The 21,796-nt window shown below is 48.1% G+C and overlaps 1 protein-coding gene across 1 annotated transcript in view; it reads right to left on the minus strand.

Moving 5' to 3' along the window:
- Positions 1-6,161: 6,161 nt before the first annotated feature.
- Positions 6,162-21,796, minus strand: part of SHCBP1L (SHC binding and spindle associated 1 like) — a 55,300-nt gene continuing 39,665 nt past the window's right edge. Inside the window, exons 7-9 of the mRNA XM_054038061.1 lie at positions 12,472-12,722; positions 11,685-11,807; positions 6,162-6,398 (exon numbers count right to left, since the gene is read on the minus strand). Of these exons, the coding sequence (XP_053894036.1) occupies positions 6,162-6,398; positions 11,685-11,807; positions 12,472-12,722 (611 nt within the window). The remainder of the gene's footprint in view (positions 6,399-11,684; positions 11,808-12,471; positions 12,723-21,796) is intronic.

Genomic DNA, 21,796 nt, shown 5'->3' on the forward strand with positions numbered 1-21,796 from the left:
CCCTGATTTTAGGGGGGTTAATTCTAAAAGAAACAGCCCCTCCCATAAGCCACAGAAATCCATTAGACAGCAGCACAGTTCAGTAATTACCAACCTGGGCTGGATGTAAACTGGTAATGTATTGCTTAAAGACTTCATTCCATTACCAACTATCTGAGCTATCCACTCCTATTTTTTTCCTCTAGTTTACTGTATGGTGCTCCTTTTTCTCCCTATTTTTGATTTCCTTAATCTTAGTATAAGGTGTAATATAGCCTATTGTACTAAATTATTGCACATGTACACTGAAACAAATATGCAGAAAACTATATTTTGTAATTAGATGTGTATATAAAACAAACAAAACAACTTTAAACTAAAACAGATATATATTTTGCACAACTTCTATCCTCTCAGCTACTGAGCTTGTTAAGTGATATATGAATATTGCTAAGAATTCCCTCAAGGTTTCTCTTATTAATAGTATTGGGAAGTTCTTACTCCTGTTTTAGCAAGGTGGGAGAAGGCAGTGGGCTGATCTCTTGTGAACCACCATTGATGATGTAACCTATTGTGGACTCAAACCACAGGCAATGAAAACTAAATTTAAATTAGTTGTCTGACACTGAGAAAATATAAATGTATATAATGGGGAAAATTCTATATAGTACAGCTTTCTGCAGCCCAGTGTCTCCCACAATTCTGCTACTTATAGGCTATTCCCCCATTCCTATCTGCTGGTTTCAGAGGCAATTAAAAGCTGTATCATAGCCTGTGCTAGACGCATTCCCTTTCTTGACCGGAGGGCAAGATATTGCCTCCACCCAGCAATCAGTGATGGTTCTCTCTGCTCCTAATGTTGTCTTTTACATTTTTTTCATTTGGGGGCATTAAATAAGTAGCCTTCTTTGTTCTCTCCTCCTCTTGGACCAAGTATTTAGAAGCAGGTGGCTGAAGCCACACAGTCTCCACTGCAGTGCCTCTCTGCTGAGCTCTTCTTCCTCCTTTCAGGGATAGCAGAGCAGCTGCACAAGCACCGCAGTGGCTAAGCCTAAAAGGCTCTACAGAGAGCAAATTATGCCCTGCCTGTTCTCGGTCACCTGACCGTAGTGTGGCTAGGCACAGAGTTTGGAGTTAGACAGGCATGTTGAGACTCCTATCCTTTCAAGCAGCTGTGATTTCATTCCAGAAATGCCCAACTGGCCAGAAAGAGCTGAACAGGAGACCTAAGGATGCGGATTTCATTCAGCTGGCCCAGGGGCTAAGTCCTGAACTTTGAAACCACGTTCAAAAAAGTGGAATCTACAATCCAGATCCAACCTAAGCAGGACCTCTAAAGTAAGCCTCAGAGTAAATACCTCCCTTCCAAATTTTCTCCTTAGATAGTGATTCCACTGCACTCACCTTTTTGAAGAAATAATCGGGGAGGAATGGGTGTCTCTTGAAAAGGGTAAACACACTAACAGGAGGTTCTGATTCTTTGGCGCTTTCCGCTTGTAGAATGCTCTCTGATGTACTTAAGATTGATGCTGCTATAGCACCTCTACCAAAAGATATGATTATTCCAACTGAAGGGGACTTCTTCCCCAAGGATCCAGTGGACAGCAAGGTGGAAGACCATCCTTAGAAGGGATTCTGATGCCTCCTCAGAGCATCTCTGGCAGCCACAGGCTTTGCTTGAAACACAATGTCCTAGCTAAAGGACTTTAAAGCCCTTAAGGGCAGAGACCAACTGGACTTCATATTCAAGAAAATCTCCCGAACAGCATTGGTAGCAGATGCTTCAATGGATGCTATAAGATTTTTCTGCCCGTACCATGGCATCCAGCTCAGCAGCCAAGAGACGCATGGCTTCATCCCTGTAAGGTAGATACTCACTCCAAACAAATCCTGTGCTCCTCTGAATTCACAGGACCTCCCCTGGGAGAAAAATTAGACAAAAGTCAGTCCCTGCCCTCTCCAATTAGTGCTCAAAGAACAGACTACAAAGCTACTATCAGACACACTCCTTTTTTCCACCTTCCTCCCATAGGTTCCAGAGGAATGATAACACATGTTAAGAGAGAACCTTGGAACTGAGGGTATGTCTTCACTACCCGCTGTATCGGCGGGTAGCAATTGATTTATCCGGGATCGATATATCGCGTCTCATTAAGATGGTAGCGGTAGCGCAGTCGACGGGGGAGCCACGGCCGTCGATCCCGCGCTGTGTGGACCCCAGGTAATTCGTTCCAAGATACTTAGACTTCAGCTATGCTATTCACATAGCTGAAGTTGCGTATCTTGGATCAATTTCTCCCCCCCCAGTATAGACCAGCCCTGAGAAGTGATCAGAAAACCTAAGGGTGGCTTCCACGACCTCCATGAGTTCATTATGACAATGAATGAGTGTGCCTCCACCTAGACCTCAGTTTAGAGGCAGAAATTCTCAATTTCCAGATGAATATCTTGCTTTTACCACACAAGTAGATGCGAGAGAGGGTGCACCAGGGATACTTCCTCATGCTAAGGGCCCTGCCCCCTCACTTCTTCATCCAGCCTCCCATAACCAGTAACCCCACAAAGCGTTAGCAGGTCTGAAATGAGATTTCCCATCTGGACATAGGAGTGATGGACATTCCCCCAGAAGAACACTTCTCAAGGTTTTACTCCTCCTCCTTCGTTGTTCAGAAGTGCACTGGAGGAGTCAGGGCCATACTCAACCTCTTCAAAAAGAGATGAAGAAAATTCTGCATGCAGTCCCTAGCTTTGATAGTGACATCCCTGTCTCAAGGCTACCTCCTAACCTCAGTGGATTTGGCAGACTCAACCTCCACATTCCACCACAGGCTTTTAAGATTTGCGTAATGGCACAGATCACTACAAGTACGGCACACTGCCGTTTGGTCTCTTGGTCCCCAGGGATTTATGAAGATGCTGGCAGTGATCATGGGCAGACTCAGATCCCAGAGTATTCACCTGTATCCCTTTCTGGACGAGCCCTGTCCCACAGCACGTAGTGCCACGATCCAGACTTTGAATCTTCTGCAAGCACACAGATTTGTGATAAACACAAAGAAAAGTTCCTGGATTCTGTTGACAAGGATTATTCATCTGGATGTGGAAAAACACGTTAGCGACACTGATCTGTCAACCATCACTCAACAGATTCCAGAAGATTCAGGATCTGATATCCATGATGGACCAGTGCATGAACCCAACCATAGCTGTGTGGATTCAGCTACTGAGCTTCCTGGTCTCATGCACCGGAATCTCCCCAGGGCAAGGTCACACATCAGGTGCCTCCATGGCCTTTCTTCTGAAAGTATGAGACCAATCCCCAGAGTGCATACAAAATCAAGTACTAGTCTGAAACCAGATTTCCTCCCGGAGATGGGCAGTCCCGGACAAGTTCCACAGAGCAGTCTCCATATGCCTTCCAGACACTCAGGTTCTTACCAATGCCAGCCTAGACAGATGGGGAGAACATATGGAGCCCAGGGAAAGGAATCATAGCATCAATCTCTTGGAGCTCAGTGGGTCAAACCAGCTGTTCTGAGATTCCAGAGCCACGTGGAAGGCAACTACATCATGGTGAGTCAGACAGAATGACAATGGTTGCATACATAAACAACTGAGGAGGGAGAAGCAGCGTTGCTCTACATGTAGAAATGATGGAGATAAAAGTGTGGGCAGAAAAGATTCTCTGTTCCATAAAAATAATCCACATAAAAGAGGAACTGAACCAAAAGGCAAACTAGCTCAGCCATTACCATCTCAACAACCCAGAATTATCTTCAATCTGATCACACAGATGTTCGGTTCCCTTCAGCTGACCAGCTTGCCAATCACAAGAATGCAAAGTGGCCGAAATACTTCACCAGGGAAGCGGATCCAAGTCTATGGGAACAGATGCTCTGTCAAACGGATGGCCTCAAGGCTGACTATGCACGTTCTCGCCCTTCTTTCTCATAGGGAAAATGAGCCAAAAGATGCGGCGAGAAAAAGCAAGGGTGATGTTAACTCTACACTGGGCATAGAGACCCTGGTTCTCTGACATGATAGATCTAAAGCTGAAACCACCATTGCAGCTACTGGTGAACTCAGAACTTTATCAAGGACCATTTCTCCATCTGGATGCAGCTCATCTTTATGTGACAACCTGGCTGTTAAAAGGGATGTGTTAGCCACACGTGGCATATCTTCCAAAGTGATGGGGATTATGCTGTCTTCTATGAGGGGTTCCACACTAAAATCCTATTTCTCCAGCTGGACCAAATTCAGCAGTTGGTGTCAAAAGCACAGAGTAAAAGATCGTGGGACTCCAGTTAATTTGGAATTTCTTCAGAAAGGAGAGGATAAGCGTTCATGCCAAGCACCGCAGCTTGCTAGGTGTCAGCCCTTCATAGTGTACTGGTTTACACTATCCTCTGGCTCCCTAGCCAATAAGCCTCAGGTATCCAGGTTCCTCATAGCATTTTCACTGGCCAGATCAGCTATCAAACTGATTTTCCTGAAGTGGGGCCTAGCACTGGTGTTGAAAACCCTAACCATCCATCCCTTTGAGCCTTGGACATAGCTGTATCACTATGTTACCTCTCCATCAAAACCTGTTTTCTAGTTGTCGTCACAATCACCAGATATGGCTGCTAGTTCTGGAACTCATCTATGCATGAACCTTATTATGTGTTCCATGATGGTAAGGGTGGTGCTAAGAATTTCAAAAATGTTCTTGCATAGGGAGAATTTACCTTTCAATGTCTCATAGGAGACTGTCCTCCCTTCATCCTGTCCAAAGCCACAGCCACTGACTGGGAAGCTATGGCACACCTTGTATGTCAGATGAGCACTAAAGATTTATATCAAGTGTACAGAATCCATAAGAAGATCAGGCTCTCTGTTGGCTTCTTTTCACCCAGTATGCCAGGGCCTTAGGGTATCCAAGCTATCCCTGGTCAGATAAATCAGACTATGTATTGTGCAGACATACAAGGCGTGTGTGTGCTGGTCCAGAAGGAATTGATGCCTATTCCACAAGACCCTATGCAACCTCTTGGGCCAAAAGAGCATGTGCTTCCACCACAGGGGTCTGCAGAATAGCGACATGGAGAAGGGCTAACATTTATTAGACACTATAGAGAATCTTCTGTAGAGGCTTCCTTTGGCAAGAGGGTGCTACAGACTGTAATCCAGTAATAACCTTGCTTTTTGAGCAATCCTGAAAATGTTTTTCCTTTTCTTCATTTATTCTCTTACCCCTCCTTACTCCTGTCCACTGCTTGCTTTTTCCCATAGGTAGTAGAATTGTGGGAGATGCTGGGCTGCAGAATGGAAAATTTCCTACCTGATCGTTTTGTCTGCTAGCAACATCTCCAACGATTCTACCCACCCTGGATGGCTTGTCAGCTGAGGGTGAACATCTTATTTGGCTAGCTACTTTCCAAGCAAGGACTTACTGTACATAGTTATTTGGTTGGCATTGGAATTATTGTTACTAATTATTTTCTACAAGTTTTGACACTGCTTTTGAATGAATCATCTGGCAGTAGACTGGAGAAGAGGGTGTAGCTAGCACAGCTTTGAAATGCCTCTGCAAATTACAGCCAGGAGAGAAGTAGCCCATATGTAGCAGAATTGTGGAAGAGACTGCTAACAGAAAGAAAATTACCAGGTAAGAGATTTTCCATTATCTACATTTTCTCGCGCAGCTCTACTGATAGTAACCACAATAGAAGGGTCACTGTGAATAAGTTAGCACTGGCATTTTAGCCAGAGTTGTCTAATCCTACTCAGAGTAGGTCTGGATAATGACTATGTAAGGGTGTTCTACATTAGTGCTCAACTGTTATTGCCAATGCAGTTCTACCAGTGGTAGTAACAGTGGAGACACTAAGGATCAGACTACTGTAGACACAGGCTGTTGTTCAGTGTTATAAAATGATCTTTCCTAGCCTGCTGAGAGGAAAAATATCTGTTCCCAGTTTAGACTATTAAGTCAAAGGACACACACTGTAACCCAGGACTGAAGGTGTGTGTTAGAGTTAGATGCTCTAAAAGTTAACAAAGCGCACAGTAAGGGCAACTCTAGTCATTTTCCATAACATTAATTCAAAGAAGCATTTAAGACTAACAGTCTTCAACTTGGAGTACTGTTGCTTTAATCAAACAATTTTTATATACCAAAACATAAATCAAATGCATGTTTAACTATTAACTACGCTGAGACCCTTGATATCATCTATTGTGTTACTACTCATCTCTAGGCTCAATTCATGCATTAGTTTGGAAAGCATATCTTCCTCTGCATCGCCCGATGCAGTAAATTCCAGTATCCCTCCTGTAGTAGAGAGTTGGTCCATAGGCTGAAGGATGGTCACTCCATAACCATTGTTACTATAAATGTGATTATTTTTCATCTTCAGTTTAGGGACAGGAACAACCTGTTAAGGATTCAAAACAAAGTAGTTTTGAAGGGTGCATTGTGCTCTTACACACTTAAACATGGCATAAAAGAATGCTTGCACTGTTCACATTCAAAAGAAACTCACTTTCCTTTATAGTTCTAAGTATTCCTCTCAAAATGACAATGCCTTATCTCTGATTTTTAGATTCTCTCATAACTGTTAAAAGGAGCAACCTAATTCAAATCTGAAAAACCTTACCAAATACATTTAGTACTAAAGTAGTTTTAAAAGTTAAAAACTACAGTTTCAATTTATTGAAATTTGATCTAACATCCTTTGAAGCTTCCCACTTTCTACTGTTACTATATTTAAGCAAGTATCTTTCCCAAAGTATAGTATAAGTAGTAGCTTGCAATCCATTCACCTTAGCCAGCTCTGCTGCCCTAGCAGCAGTTCACAATGGGACTGAAATTGTCAATCTTCCATTTTCTGACTGAAATCCTAATACAGGTCTGTAGCCTCTTACGCTGGGGTTACGTTCCGCAGTCAGTGCGTGAAGCGAAAATCCCTTAAATCACCCATAAAGTACAGTTTTGTGTGTACCACTCTGTACAGTACTATGTATCGTATACAGCAATGTACAGTATATAATAAAGACTACATATGCAAAATATAATTTTAAAGTATTTTTAATAACAGATGGAAGAATGAAAGAATAAAAAATGAAAACAGTACAGTACTGTAAACCTGAACAGTCACCAGTCATCCTGGATATTCTTGCTAGTCTTGTACTGTACACACTCCAATGATTAGTCTTCCTCTTCCCCTGACAACACGATCATTGAATCACCAGGCTTGGGTGACGGAGAGCGAGTCGTAGACTAAGTGGTTGGCTCTAGTTCAGCTTGAGAAGTTGATTGTGTAGGCTCTGCTGCTGGTGGTTGTTTTTTCTTTAAAAACATGGTGATTGGCAACTGTCGCTGTTGTCTCTTGAGCTCCTCAAACATTTCTTGGTACAGTCTCAAATCATCCGTAATGCTACGTGTGATTTTGAGGCTTCGTTCCATAGAGGGATCATATTCAGAAATTAAATCATTCAAGTGTTTCGCTGGTTGGAACACTTTAGAAAATGTATGAAGATTCCAACTTGCTGGCTCTTCCTGTTCGTCGTCATCTTCGTCTTCTGTAGACTATTTTATCGGTTCCTCTAACTCTTAGTCAGTGTTTCTCTATGGCCCTCAATTAATTCCTCAACTTCTTCGAGGATGTCGATGAAGCCATCACCACCCACTTGCCTGGCCACCTGAACAATGAGTTTCACTTCTTTGTCAATGGTCGGGAAACCCTTAAAATCATTCACACAGTCCCATAGGTTTCGCCAACATGCATTGACTGTTTCAGGCTTGATTGCATCCATTGCCTGTTCAATATAAGTGATGCAATCCGCAATGTTGAAGGACTTCCAACACTCCAGCACATTAACATTGGGATCATCATCCATAGCGGTAAGGATCCCTGAGACTGTAAGCCTCGTGTACGTGGCCTTGAAACAGCTAATGACGCCTTGGTTGAGAGGTTGGAGGATGGAGGTGGTATTGGGGGAGAGAAAGACGACTTCAACGTCGTTATGCGCAAACCGGAGTGCCTCAGGGTGGCCAGGAGCATTGTCTAGGATCAGCAACACTTTAAAGTCAAGTCCTTTCTCTTCAAGATACTGCTTGACCTCCAGAATGAAACAATTCTGGAACCAATCCAGAAATAATGCTGCCGTCACCCAAGCCTTTTTATTTGGTTGCCAGAACACAGGCAGGAGATTTTTGTTCTTGCCTTTTAGGGCACGGGGATTTATTTATTTTTATATGGAGGTATACCTATCTCATAGAACTGGAAGGGACCCTGAAAGATCATAGAGTCCAGTCCCCTGCCTTCACTAGCAGGACCAATACTGATTTTGCCCCAGATCCCTAAGTGGCCCCCTCAAGGATTGAACTCACAACCCTGGGTTTAGCAGGCCAATGCTCAAACCACTGAGCTATCCCTCCCATTTGCAGCCCTGTAGAGCAAGCCCGGCTTTATTAAATGCCCAGTCGCATTGCCACAAAACAACACTGTCTTTAGCTGCTTTGAAGCCAGGGGCTTGTCTTTCTGATTTCGAAATGTAAGTGCAGGTGGGCTTTTTTTTTTCCAGACGAGCCCGGTCTCGTCAGTATTAAAAAGTTGTTCGGGAAGATATCCCCTTTCCTCTATGATTTTCTTTAATTGTTCGGGGTAGGCTTTTGCAGCCTCCTCATTGGCAGATGCAGCTTCACCAGTAGTCTGCACGTTTTTGAGGTTGAAGCGGTTCCTAAAACCGTTAAGCCAACCTTGGCTGGCTTTGAATTCCTTCTTATCAGAAGGCTGTCCCTTTTCGGTGGGAGGTTTGAACAGCGCATAGATGTTAAGAGCCTTTTCTCGCAACATGTTGCCATTGATAGGCACACATTTACGGTTCATGTCTTCCAGCCATAAGTTTAATGCCTTTTCAGTCTTCTCTAAAGTCTTATCACGCACTTGGCTCGTCACCTTAGCAGTTACTGGAGCACTTGATGCCACAGCTTGACGAATTTCTCTCTCTCGAATCTTGATGGCACAATTGCTAGATTCGTTGCGGCCGTATTTACGCGCCACGTTGGCGATGGACATACCGTCTAAGTCCAACACAGCCAGTTTTTCCTTCAGCGTTGGAACAGATCGCTGTTTCTTCGGTTGAGCACCAGATGAAGTAGGTGGCTTGCGTTTAGGGGCAATGTTATACGAAAAATACGTACCCTATCTTTAAACAGTACAGGTACAGTAGAATCTCACTCAGCGCGGCGAGATGCGCACAGTATGAGAGGCACAGGGAGACTGAGTACTGAAGTGGGAACAGCAGATTTGCTTCTCCCATCTCACACTCGGGGGCATACGCACTATTTAAACTTTTTTTTTTTTTTTGGCCAACCCTCCAGGGTTATTATAGGGGAGAACCTTATCACAGGCCTAAAGACATGCTGTTGCTGTCAAGTCCCAAAGCAAAAAATATTTTAGTGGGAACAGCAGAGTCACGTCTCATGCTGGTGGAATTGCCCGCACTCCCCCCTCCCCTCCCCCTGACCGCGTAAAGCTGAAATCGCGCATGTTAAATGCATGTAAGATGCGACACACCTGTACTGCTCGGCAGTTTGATAGCACAGCTACACAAGACACAGGACCTATTCCATGTCCAACTCACTATTTAGTACAGATACTGACAAGAGAACATTGTGAAAAACTGTTTTTTGCTGAGAATTTAAATGTCAGGAAATTGATTTACTTCTTATGTATGTATGCATTTATTCCTTATATATGTATTTTTCCTCCTACACTAAAACCCATATTGTAATTGTCTCAATGATTACCAGATCAGTCTTGCTCAATTTTTTTTAAATGCCAGTTCCTACAAGCTCAGCCTGGTACCTGAAGTGAGTGATTAACCATTGGAACAAACTACAATGTGAAGTGGTGATTTTTCCATCTCTTGATGGCTTCAAATCAAGATTGGAGGCTTTTATGGAAGATATGCTTTAGTTCAGTCAAAAAATTTGTAGGGTTTCACACAAGAGTAACTTGGTGAAACTCAATAGCCTGTGATCTACAAGTAGTCAGAGTAGATGGGACCATTAGTTTCTAAGTCAAATTATGAAAACAAGCTGTATTGGCTCATGGGCAAAATGCTATTACATGTACAATTGATGAGCACTGCCTTCTTGTGCAGATCTATAGTTTTGTTGGTTTTTTTTGTCAGACTAGCCTGTTAGCACATAGTTAAGTCTTACAGATGGGAACTAAAATGTGACGACAAGTTGACTAAGAGGAGCTACAAAAAAAATCATGAACTCAGGGTAAATTCTTAACTGTTGAGTAGAGCAAGTGAGATCATGTGCAACAACCAGTCGAAGCAGTAATAAAGAGAAACTTCTTCACACCAAGGCCTTCACTTCAGTGGAAAAAAAGGTATATTGCTAATTCAAGTTAGCTAACCTGAGGTACAATTCTAATGCAGGGCTTGTCTGCACTGCGGTGAACTTGAGTGTGATGGTGCTTAAGTTGAGTTGTCTGGCCCATTAAGAGGTATAAGCTCAATTGAGCTCAACTCATTAGCTGCTCTCACTACCTTTCTGGAGAATGAATGAATGCAAACTCCACTCAAATGGCAACCTCTACTGATTTCCCACAATTCCTTTGTGTACCCAGAAAGGAAATACGTGTTCTCCCACAATTCACTGGGAAAGTCATGGAGCAGCTCATGTTACTGCAGCACAAAGAACCACAGAATATGACCTCAGAAATCTTAAGTGCCACACATGAGTGAGTGCCGTGCTAGTGTGAACACAGCAGCTCGAGTGTTTTGCAATATGGCCACTCACTCAAGCTAGGCTAACTCAAGAAGTAACTTGAGTGTAGATAACTCAAATTAATTCTGCAGTGTGTAGTTTTCACATGAGTAAGGCTACGATTTAGTCATGGAGGTCGCGGAAGTCACGGATTCCATGACTTCCCAAGACCTCTGACTTCAGCCTGCAGCGGCTGGGAGCTGCAGGGTACCCTCGTGGGCGGCAGAGGGACCCTGGAGCTCTGAACAGTCCCCACAACTGCCCAGCGACTTCCAATTTTGTCGTGGATATTTTTAGGGTTTCCGTGAATTTTTCTTTATTGCCTCTGACCTGTCCGTGACTTTTACTAAAAATATTCATGACAAAATCTTAGCCTTACATATGAGGTAGCAGATTGAGTTTAAAAACTATAGTGGATCTTGGGACTGCCTCTCTTTCCCCTTAAAAAACACCCCTTCCGTGCTGCCTCAAAAGAAGCCCATGCAGCAGGGACACTCCACCAATCCCCCACAAGAAGCCTGGGCACAGGGACCCCTTCCAAGACAGCCCTTCCAACCACCACCGCCGCCCAGCATACCAGCCTCTCACTTTCCTAGGTACCAAATGCTCTTACTCAGAGTTAGCTCTCAGCGCCCTGATGCATAGCACTTCAGTAACTGCTGTACATTTGGTGTCTAAAAAGTTGAGAAGTGAGCTGGGACACTAGCGGTTACCTGATAGAATTCACGAAATTCCACACTAATGGTTGGTAGCCAAGGACTTAGCCACTGGATTCTTGAATTAGAAATTTTAACTAAAGAAATGCAATTTTTACAATAAACATGATGTTCCTCATTTCTTTAGCTTCCACTAACTTCTGCATTTGCAACAGTACAGCTATTACTTTATAGAAGTGTCAGTTACAATTGCTAGGAGAACACAGCACAGTTACCTTAATGTTAATTCCACCTAGGGCACCCTGTGAACTCTCACTGGTTTTGAAGTTATTGCAGTGGTGAATTTTGTTACCCTCCAAAATGGCTGTGCTTCCTGGGTGAAGCTCAACACCAGCACCCTGTACATTAAAACAAAAAAATTAAATCCTGAAAGTAAGGATTGCCACAGGAAAAGCATTCAGCGTACAGTCAAGTATGTAAAAAGTGGTTCTGCAATTTCGTATGAATATAAGATGTCAAAATTGGTCCACTGCAATTTATTATAGTGAGGAATGGAAACCCATAAAACTATGCAATTATACTCCTGCTCACACTGGAATGAAGGGTGGAGTGGAATCACTATTCATTGCTTAGCATTTACTACTTTAAAATTACATCTTCAGGGATATATTTTAGTCACTACATCAGTGTTTTACATGTAAAAAGTATCAAGCATGAAAATATTGCTTAATAATTCTCAGTTTGGTTTTTAATAAGTAGGAAAGCAAGTCCCAGCTAACACTTAATTCCATAGGTGAGGATAGCACTCTACCCTAGTAACACCACAAATAAAAACAAGGCTGCTGCCCTGAAGAGTTTAAACAAATTAGCTACAGAAAATTGGAAGTTAACTGAAAATTACATGTAAGTTTTCAAAACAGAATTTGAACTTGAGGTATTTCCACTTGCAATTCAACAACAGTATTTGTCCTGTTTTTTTTTAAAAAAAGCTTCTGTATGCATGTTAACATTTTATACTTGCTTGTATATTAAATTTATTTTTTGATATTCATGCAGACTCACCTGAGCTCCAGTAATCTCACTGTTTGTAATAGTCAGAGAAGCTCCAGTAAGCACACAGACTCCAGTTCCTTCGCATTTCAATATACAGTTTACAAAAGTCATATGACCAGATTCAACCACCACAATACCATCAACAGTCCCCTGTTGTACTAAAGTGAGGTGCATTAGTTTCACATTTTGGGCTTTGGATACCACAAAACTCTCATGAGTAGGCTCTGAAACTATCACAATTTCTTCTGGCTTTCCAGCTCCTAGTTGAAAGAAGAAAAGCACTGTAAACATTTATTTCCACACTATATGTAAAGCAGCGAATACCTTTTTGCTGTTTGATTAACTGTTACAATGTTTGGGTTAAAATGAGTATTTCTCAGTGAGGTGTTTTTTTTTTTTTTTTTTTTTAAGTACCAAATTAATTACAACGAATGACTTGCCTATAAAAAAAACGTTACCTACCTTTCATAACTGATGTTCTTAGAGATGTGTTGCTCATGTCCATTCCAAGTAGGTGTGTGCGTGCTGCGTGCACGATTGCCTCTCTAGTCCCTTGAGAAAGCATCTAACCATGGGGTTAGCAAATACTGACCGCCCCGCTGCACCTGGGTGGAAAGAGGAAGTAAGAGCCAGATGCACCTTGATCGATGAGACTGCCAGCCCCTGCTGCTTTAAGTAGAGTACCTAGCCCAGTATAAAGGGGACTGAAGACTGCGGCAGAGGGGTGCCCTTTTGCAAGGACCAAATAGAGAACCTTTTCTGCTTGGCCAGATAAGTGGCATGAGTGGAGGGCTTTCTACTGCCAAGGAGAATCTCCCTCAGTGAATTGGAGCATTGAAGCGCTAACGAGTTTAGCCATGAAATTCCCACGCTGTGAGGTGGAGGTTGGGGTGCTGGAGGTGGCCGTGGTCCTGCGTGATGAGGTCCGGAATCATGGGCAAGGCCATGGGCATGTCCACCAAGAGGTGTAACCGAGTGGAGAACCAGTGTTGGGGTCATGCTGGCTCTGAGAATCAACAATGCCTTGTCCTGCTGGATTTGAGGAGGACCTTGTGGACGAGAGGAAAAGGCGGGAACACATACCACAAGGCACCCCGTCCACGAGAAGAGAAAGGCGTCTGTGATCAAGCTGGGGCTGTGGTTCAGAAAGGAGCAGAACTGCTGGCACTTCCTGTTGTTCCGTGTTGCAAACCGGTCTAACTGGGGAGACCCCCCACCTCTAGAAGATATTGCTGACGACATCCAGGCAGAGAGACCTTTCGTGGCCATGAAAGGATCTGCTGAGGCGATCGGCCAGTTCATTTTGTGAGCCCGGCAGCTATCATGCCTCCAACTGTATTGAATGGGCGATGCAAAAGATCCAAAACCTGAGGGCGTCCTGGCACAGGGGAGAGGAGCGAGCACCATCGTGTCTGTTTATATACAATATCACTGTGGTGTTCATAGATTCTAGGACTGGAAGGGACCTCGAGAGGTCATCGAGTCCAGTGCCCTATTGTCTGTCAACACCGATACACATTTGCCTTGGAGATGGGCCTGAAATGTGTGGCAAGCTAGACACGCTGCACGCAGCTCCCTGACAATGTGCAGCGATAGTTCCGCCTGGGACCATAGACCTTGAGTCCTGAGGTCGCCCATGTACACACCCCACCCCAGCGCCAATGCATCTGAGACTAGTAAGAGCGATGGCTGAGGTTTGGAGAAGGGTACTCAAACTACTTGTGGATCGAGCCACTAGTGGAGGGATTCGAGAACCCGAGGAGAGAGCGTGACCAGTCTGTCTAGATGGTCCCGGTTCAGCCTGTTCTTTTGAGCCAGCCACACGTGAAGGGGACGGAGCTGCAACCTTACATGCTGCACCACATAAGGGCAAGCTGCCATATGTCCGAGCAATTTTAGTCCATCGTGGTGGGGAACCAGTGGAGACCTTCTATGATGGTGCTCGTGGCCAGAAAACAAGACTTGGGCAGGAACGCCCTGGCCTGAATGGAGTCCAAGAGGGCGCCGATGAATTCTATTCTCTGAGTGGGAATTAAGGTCAACTTCGCCATGTTGAGAATGAGACCGAGCCTGAGGAACATCACACCAAGTTCACGTGTTCCTCCACCTGGGCTTGAGGTGAGCCAGTCGTCTAAGTACAGGAAGACTTGTATCTGATGCTTTTGAAGAAAAGCTGCCACGACTGCCATGCACTTCAACACCTAGGGGGCCGCTGATAGGTCGAAGGGGAGGACCGTGAACTGGTAGTGCGTGTTGCTGACCATAAATTGCAGAAACCTTCTGTGGAACAGAATTATGGAGATGTGGAAGTACGCGTCCTTCAAATCAAGGGTGGCGTACCAATCCCCCAGATCCAGAGAGGGAATGATGGAAGCCAGGGAGACCATCCGGAACTTCAATTTCTTTATGAATCTGTTGAGGTTTCGCAGGTCTAAAATGGACCTAAGACCACCCTTGGCGTTGGGCATTAAGAAGTAATCTGAACTCCAAAAGAACCTCCTCTACCGCCCCAAGTTGTAGGAGCGTTTGTACCTCCTGTACTAGAAGTTGCTCGTGAGAAGGATCCTTGAAGAGGGACGGGGAAGGTCGGTGGGAGGGAACAGAATTGGAGAGAATATCCCAATTCTACAGTGCTCAGGATCCAGTGGTCTGAGGTTATTTGAGCCCAGACGCTGTAGAAAGGAGATAGCTGGCTCACAAAAGGAGAGGAAGGATCCAGGTATTGAACTGGTGCTCTGTCCTTGGGCACACCTTCAAAAGTTAGCCTTTGAGCTCAAAGGCTGCTTAGCCTGGCCCTGGCCAGAGGAGAACTGAGATGGGCATCTCCTGTTACTTCTGCCCCACTTCCTGCTATAGTTCTGGCTAGGAGGGGCAGAGTAGAAGCATGAGGCAACGGTGTGTGCAACCCCATAAACTTGAGGGTCACCCGCGACTCCTTAAGGGTATGAAGCCTTGAGTCTGTCTGTTCTGCAAAGAGGCCAGAGCAGTCAAAGGACAGGTCCTAGATTGTATTGTGGATCTCATGCAGGAGCCGAGACCTGCAGCCAAGAGCTGCGTCTCATGGCTATGGCAATGGCCATATTGTGGGTGGCAGAGTCTGCTGAGTCCAGGGCAACCTGAAGAGAGGTCCTGGCAACCACCTTGCCCTCCTCCAGGACCCCCCCAAACTTGGAGCAGAAGTCAGCTGGGAGCAATTCCTGGAATTTGGCCAGAGAACTCCAGGAGTTATAAGCATAGCGGCTCAGGACCACTTGCCGGTTCACAATGCAAAGCTGGAGCCCCCCGGTGGAGTAGACTTTCCGACCACAGAGGTCCAGCTTCTTCACATCCTTGGACTTGGACATAGGCTCCGGTTGCTCCTGCTGCTCCTTGTGGTTAGCCGCCTCTACCACCAAGGTCCTAGGCTGGGAGTGGGCAAAGAGGTGTTCATACCCCTTAAATGGCACAAAGTATTTACACTCCTCCCCCTCGGCAGGATGGTGGTGGGTGTGTGCCACGCCACCTTGGTGGTATTTTGTATAGTTTTAATGAGGGGCAAAGCCACCCTCAAGGGCCCTTCAAGAGCCAGAATGTCCATCACTGGGTCCGTGTCCTCAGAGGCCGCCTCTGCCTGCAAGTTCAGGTTCTGGGCCATCTTCCTGAGTAGGTCCTGATGGGGCCCTGGTGTCCATACCAGGCAATGTGGTGGAGGTCTCTGCCACCACATCATCTGGGGAGGACGAGGACGATGCCCTTGGTGGCATTGGGTCTTCCTGACCCTCCAGCTCACAGGGATCCACCTGCCTGAAGGCCCATTGAGCGGAGCAGGTGGCAGCTGCAGTACTGAGTGCCACAGCCGCTGTGGTGCCAGTGCCCGTATTGTACCCAGTCTTGACTGTTTGTTCCGTCTGGGCTTCCGCATCCTGATCACGGGGAGGCTCCCTGGTGACAGAGGAGGTCGATGGAGGCATCCAAGCCTCTGATACCATCGACAGGGACCTAGAACTGGGCCCTTGGGCTTGGTGGTAGGCCCATGGAGTCCAAAAGGGCCACCAAATCAGCCCCTGCCACTGCAGCAGCCAGGACAATATAGGCACCAGCTGCCCCTTGTCCTGCCTCGGGCGGTGCTGGGAGCAGGCCTGGCTATGCCGGGATGTGTAGGAGTCCACCTCTGAGGAGAAGTCCGAGCCTGACCAGGATGGTGCGGACCTAGACAGTGCTGGGGAATGCTACTGCATCATAGGCTTGCCCCTATGACGGACGAGCGCCGGAACTACTGTCTGTGCCGGAGCACGAGCTGGCGGGGCAGGAGACTGTGCCGTCATGGTGATCAGGTCCCTTGGTGCCTCAAAGGTGTCTGGCATGAAGGGAAGATCCAGCTCCTCCTGCACTGGGGAGTCCACCAGGACCAGACTCGACAGATCTCCCCAAGAGGCCAGAGTCCATAGTGCCAGCATAGACAGACCCAAGGTTGGTCCGCTGTCTTAGTAGGGGTGTGCCCCATGTCCACTCTCTTCTTTTTGTGCAGCACTGAAGACTGAGTGGTGTCTCATACTGGAGCTGGTTCTCAGTGCCGGGAATGGCGGTGCAGAGGCTCCTTAAATGAGTCCTTTCTCGGTGCCATGGCCTCCTGCACCGAGGCTGGCGCACTACACACCAAAGTGCCCAACCCCGGGTCCGACATTGTCTGGGCTAGCTGAGGGCAAAGGGCTGACTTCATCAAAAGGAGTTTCAGCTGAAAGTCCCGCTCCTTTTTGGTCCTGGGCTTAAAGCCCTTGCAAATTTTACCGTTGGACTGCGTCCTTCGCCCAGGCACTTGAGACAGGAGTCATGTGGGTGTCCCTTGGGCAGGAGCCTGAGGCAAGACCCGCACTGCTTGAAGCCCTGAGACCTTCCCAGAGATGGGACTGCGAGGGAGGGGTAACCCCCAACATAAACTTAACTAACTACAACTTTACAAACTATTTACAGATAGAGATGAGAAGAGAATCCACTCTAGAGAATCACTTGCAAACGCAAGAGAAAAGCTGCTCCAATGACCATCACTGGTGGTAAAAAGGAACTGAAGAGGTGGCGGGTCGGCAGGGACCGCCATGAACGCACCACTCCGGGGGGCTCCACAGCCGACATAACGGGTACCACTAGGGAAAAACCTTCCAATGATTGTGCACATGGCGCGCACACACCTACTTGGAATTGACATGAGCAATCATTCGAAGAATTTAAGTTATCCAAATTTGTTCCCTCTCCAGATCTACTTGTTCTTCGAGTGCTTGCTCATATCCATTCCATTAGGTGTGTGCGCACCGCGTGCACGATCGTCGGAGAATTTTCTACCCTAGCAACACCGGCGGGTCGGCTGTGGAGCCCCCTAGAGTGGCGCCTTCATGGCGCTGAATATATACCCCAGCCGACCCGGCGCCCCCTCAGTTCCTTCTTACCGCCCCTGACGGTCGTTGGAACTGTGGAGCGCGGCGTAGCTGTTCTCCACTCTCCCTAGCTTATCCAGTTATTCACAGTTATAGTTATAGTTATAGTTGTTTATAGTTATATAGTTGGTTATTCACTTGTTTATAGTTGTTATATAGTTAAAGGGGATTCAGGGGGTTGTCTCCCCCTTTTTCCCCGGCCGCGTGGCCGGGCTCATGCCCAAGGCTCCCGGCTTCAAACAGTGCGCCTCCTGCGCTAAGCCTATGCCAACAAGCGATCCGCACGACTCGTGTCTGAAGTGCCTGGGAGAGTCCCATCAAACAGATAAGTGCAAGATCTGTAAGGCCTTCAAACCGAGGACCAAGAAGGAGCGGGACTTTCGACTCCGGCAACTCCTTATGGAGGCGGCACTTAGCCCGGACGCTCCATCGGCGCGTCAGGCCCCGGCACCTAGCACCTCGGTGCGCAGTGCCCCGGCGGCACCGACCATGCCGACCACGTCGGACAAGCCTCCACGGCACCGGACCTCATCGGCACCGCACTCACAGCAAGTGCCTCGGCGCCGTTCATTATCCCCGGGACATAAAAAATCCCATAAAGCGGGGACCTCAGTGCCGAAGACGCCGGCTCCCCCGGTGCCGGGGGTAGAGCCGCGTCCACCTGTGGAGCACCGAAAACAGGTGCCTCCAGCACCGTCGACTCCGGCTCCGAGGCCGTTGAGTCCGGTGCAGACAGAATCACCACCGAGACCAGCGGTGATACAGTGCCTCCCGTCGACACCGGAGACCTTCGCGACGGCGAGAGACTTGATCGCCCTCACGGAGCCGGCACCGCCCCAACCACCGGCACCGTCGGCACCGTTGACTCGCCCGGTCCAATCTAGGGGAAAACCTGCCTTGATGCGCCCTCCATCGCAAGGGCTGGAACCACGGCACCGGTCGAGGTCCCGAAGCAGGTCCCCACGCCGCTCGCAGTCCCGGCGCCGGATATCACCTCGGCACCAGTCGTACTCGCGGCCAAGATCATCGCGGCACCGCTCTACATCTCGGCACCGTTATGATCGTCGGCACCGATCAACGTCGAGACGTAGTTCTCGGCACCGGTACGATCGACATTCGACGTCGAGAGGCCGCTCCCGGCACCGGGCCTACTCCAGATCATCGTCTCGATCCAGGTCCGACTCCCGGCACCGGCGAGGTCATCGGCACCGATCGCGATCTCGGCACCGATCGCCGGCACCGCGTAGAGATAGAACATCTCTAGACCGGCACCGTACGGCACCGTATCCCACGGGATTCGTCTCGGCGCAGTCGGCACCGCCATGGCCATCGAGATCGGTGTCTCGCTCCTCTGAGGACTTGTCAAGATCGGCATACCCCCCTCAGGGGCAAACCGGGGAGCAAGATTTAGGCCATTGGCAAGAGGGAGAAGAGGACCCTGACCATGGCCCATCTCACTGGTCGTTCTGGACCCCGTGGGCATACCACCAGGCGCAAGGGGCTCCAACAACCTCTCGCTCGGGTCACTCTGATACAAGGGCCCCAGAGTCCACCATCTCTCGCCCTCCTCCAGGGGGCATGGAGGCCTCTGTATCTGCACCATCTGACGTCCCGGACCCAAGGGCAGGTGATGCTCCGACCCAGGAACAGGGAGACCAGGATCCTCCCCTGGATCCCTTACCACCAGAGGCATCTTCCTCTTCCTCTCCGGATGAGGCAGTGGCGGGCACGTCGTGCACAGGTCCACCCCCAATAGATCTTCGGGCTCATCAGGACCTGTTACGTAGGATGGCCCGTAACATGGACCTACAGACGGAGGAGATAGTGGAGGTGCAGGACCCCATTGTAAATATCCTCGCGGCGGATGTCCCATCAAGAGTGGCGTTACCCCTGATCCGCACGATCCAGGCGAACGCAACTACGATATGGCAAACCCCTGCCTCTATCCCACCTACAGCGAGAGGGGTGGAAAGAAAGTACTTTGTCCCTTCCAAAGACTACGAGTACTTGTATACCCATCCCCAGCCGTGTTCACTGGTGGTGTCATCAGTGAATGCAAGGGAGCGCCACGGTCAACAAGCTGCAGCGCCCAAATCAAAGGAGGCTAAGCGACTCGATTTGTTTGGCCGTAAAGTTTATTCAGCTGTAGGGCTGCAACTTAGAGCGGCTAACCAGCAGGCGCTCCTGAGCCGCTACAACTTTAATTCCTGGAACTCTATGGGGAAGTTCAAGGAATTGGTTCCCCAAGAGTCCAGGGAAGAGTTTGGGGCCTTGGTTGAGGAGGGTAAGAAGGTGGCTCGGACCTCCTTACAGGCCTCCCTGGACATAGCGGACTCGGCCGCGAGAACCCTGGCCGCAGGTATCGCTATGCGAAGGACCTCCTGGCTCCAAGTTTCGGGTTTGCCCCCTGAATTACAGCAAACCCTACAGGATTTGCCCTTTGAAGGACAGGGGTTGTTCTCGGAGAAGACGGACTCTCGATTGCAGAGCCTCAAGGACTCCAGGACAATCATGCGCTCCCTGGGGATGCATGTTGCGGGTCCCCAGCGCAGACCATTTAGGCCCCAGCCTCAACGTTTTTACCCCCCTCCACCTCGTCAGAGACAGGACCCTGCCAGAAGGCGAGGGCAAGGTGGTAGGAGAAGATGGGCTGGCCCTCAACCCGGTCAGAACCAGGGGCCACCAAGACCACCTTCAGGTCCTAGACAGAACTTTTGAAGGTGCGGTCGAGGACGGCGCCCCAGTCATCCCCCAGGATCCAGCCCCCTCCTTTCGGGATCGCCTCTCCCACTTCCACCGTGCTTGGTCCCTTATAACTTCGGACCGTTGGGTCCTCCGCACGGTGGAGAGGGGATACGCTATCCAGTTTTCTTCTATCCCCCCCTCTCACCCCCCTTCCCCGTCCCTCTTCAGGGACCCTTCTCACGAGCAACTTCTTATACAGGAGGTTTCTACGCTCCTTGCCATGGGGGCCATAGAGGAGGTTCCGATAGAGTTAAGGGGCAGGGGATTTTATTCCCATTACTTCCTGATCCCCAAGTCCAAAGGAGGTCTGCGGCCCATCTTGGACTTGCGCGGACTCAACAAATTCGTAGTAAAGTTGAAGTTCCGCATGGTCTCTTTGGGGGCCATTATCCCTTCCCTCGATCCTGGAGACTGGTTCGCCGCCCTCGACATGAAAGACGCTTACTTTCATATCGCAATTTACCCGCCTCACAGACGCTATCTGCGATTCGTGGTAAGCAGAGTGCACTATCAATTTGCAGTCCTTCCCTTCGGCCTATCCTCGGCCCCAAGAGTGTTCACGAAATGTATGGCTGTCGTGGCAGCGTACCTTCGTCGACAAGGGATACAGGTGTTCCCGTACCTAGACGACTGGCTGGTACGCAGTCGCACCAAAGAGCAAGTTCGAGATCATGTCCACATAATAGTGCACACATTCAACAAGTTGGGCATCCTTCTCAACAAGGACAAATCCACTCTAGAACCTACCCAGAGAATAGAATTCATCGGCGCAGTCCTAGACTCCAGACGTGCACAAGCCATCCTGCCAGACAACCGCTTTTGTACCATCACGAGCCTCATTCAAGGGCTCAGGGCCTTCCCAACTACCACGGTGAGGTCGTGCCTCACCCTACTGGGTCACATGGCTTCCTGCACGTATGTAACCAGGCATGCCAGACTTCGGCTTCGCCCACTCCAGACCTGGGTGTCATCGATATACCGCCCACATCGGGACAGCCTGAACATGGTGGTCACGATCCCGAACTCGATCCTGACCTCCCTCACCTGGTGGCTAGATCACAATGTGGTTTGCGAGGGGATGCCATTTCACGCACCACAACCCTCTCTGCAACTGGTTACAGACGCTTCATCTCTGGGTTGGGGCGCCCACCTCAACGAACACCATACTCAGGGCCTGTGGA

This window comes from Malaclemys terrapin, chromosome 8, assembly GCF_027887155.1.
Source record: "Malaclemys terrapin pileata isolate rMalTer1 chromosome 8, rMalTer1.hap1, whole genome shotgun sequence".
NCBI classification, from domain to species: Eukaryota; Metazoa; Chordata; order Testudines; family Emydidae; genus Malaclemys; species Malaclemys terrapin.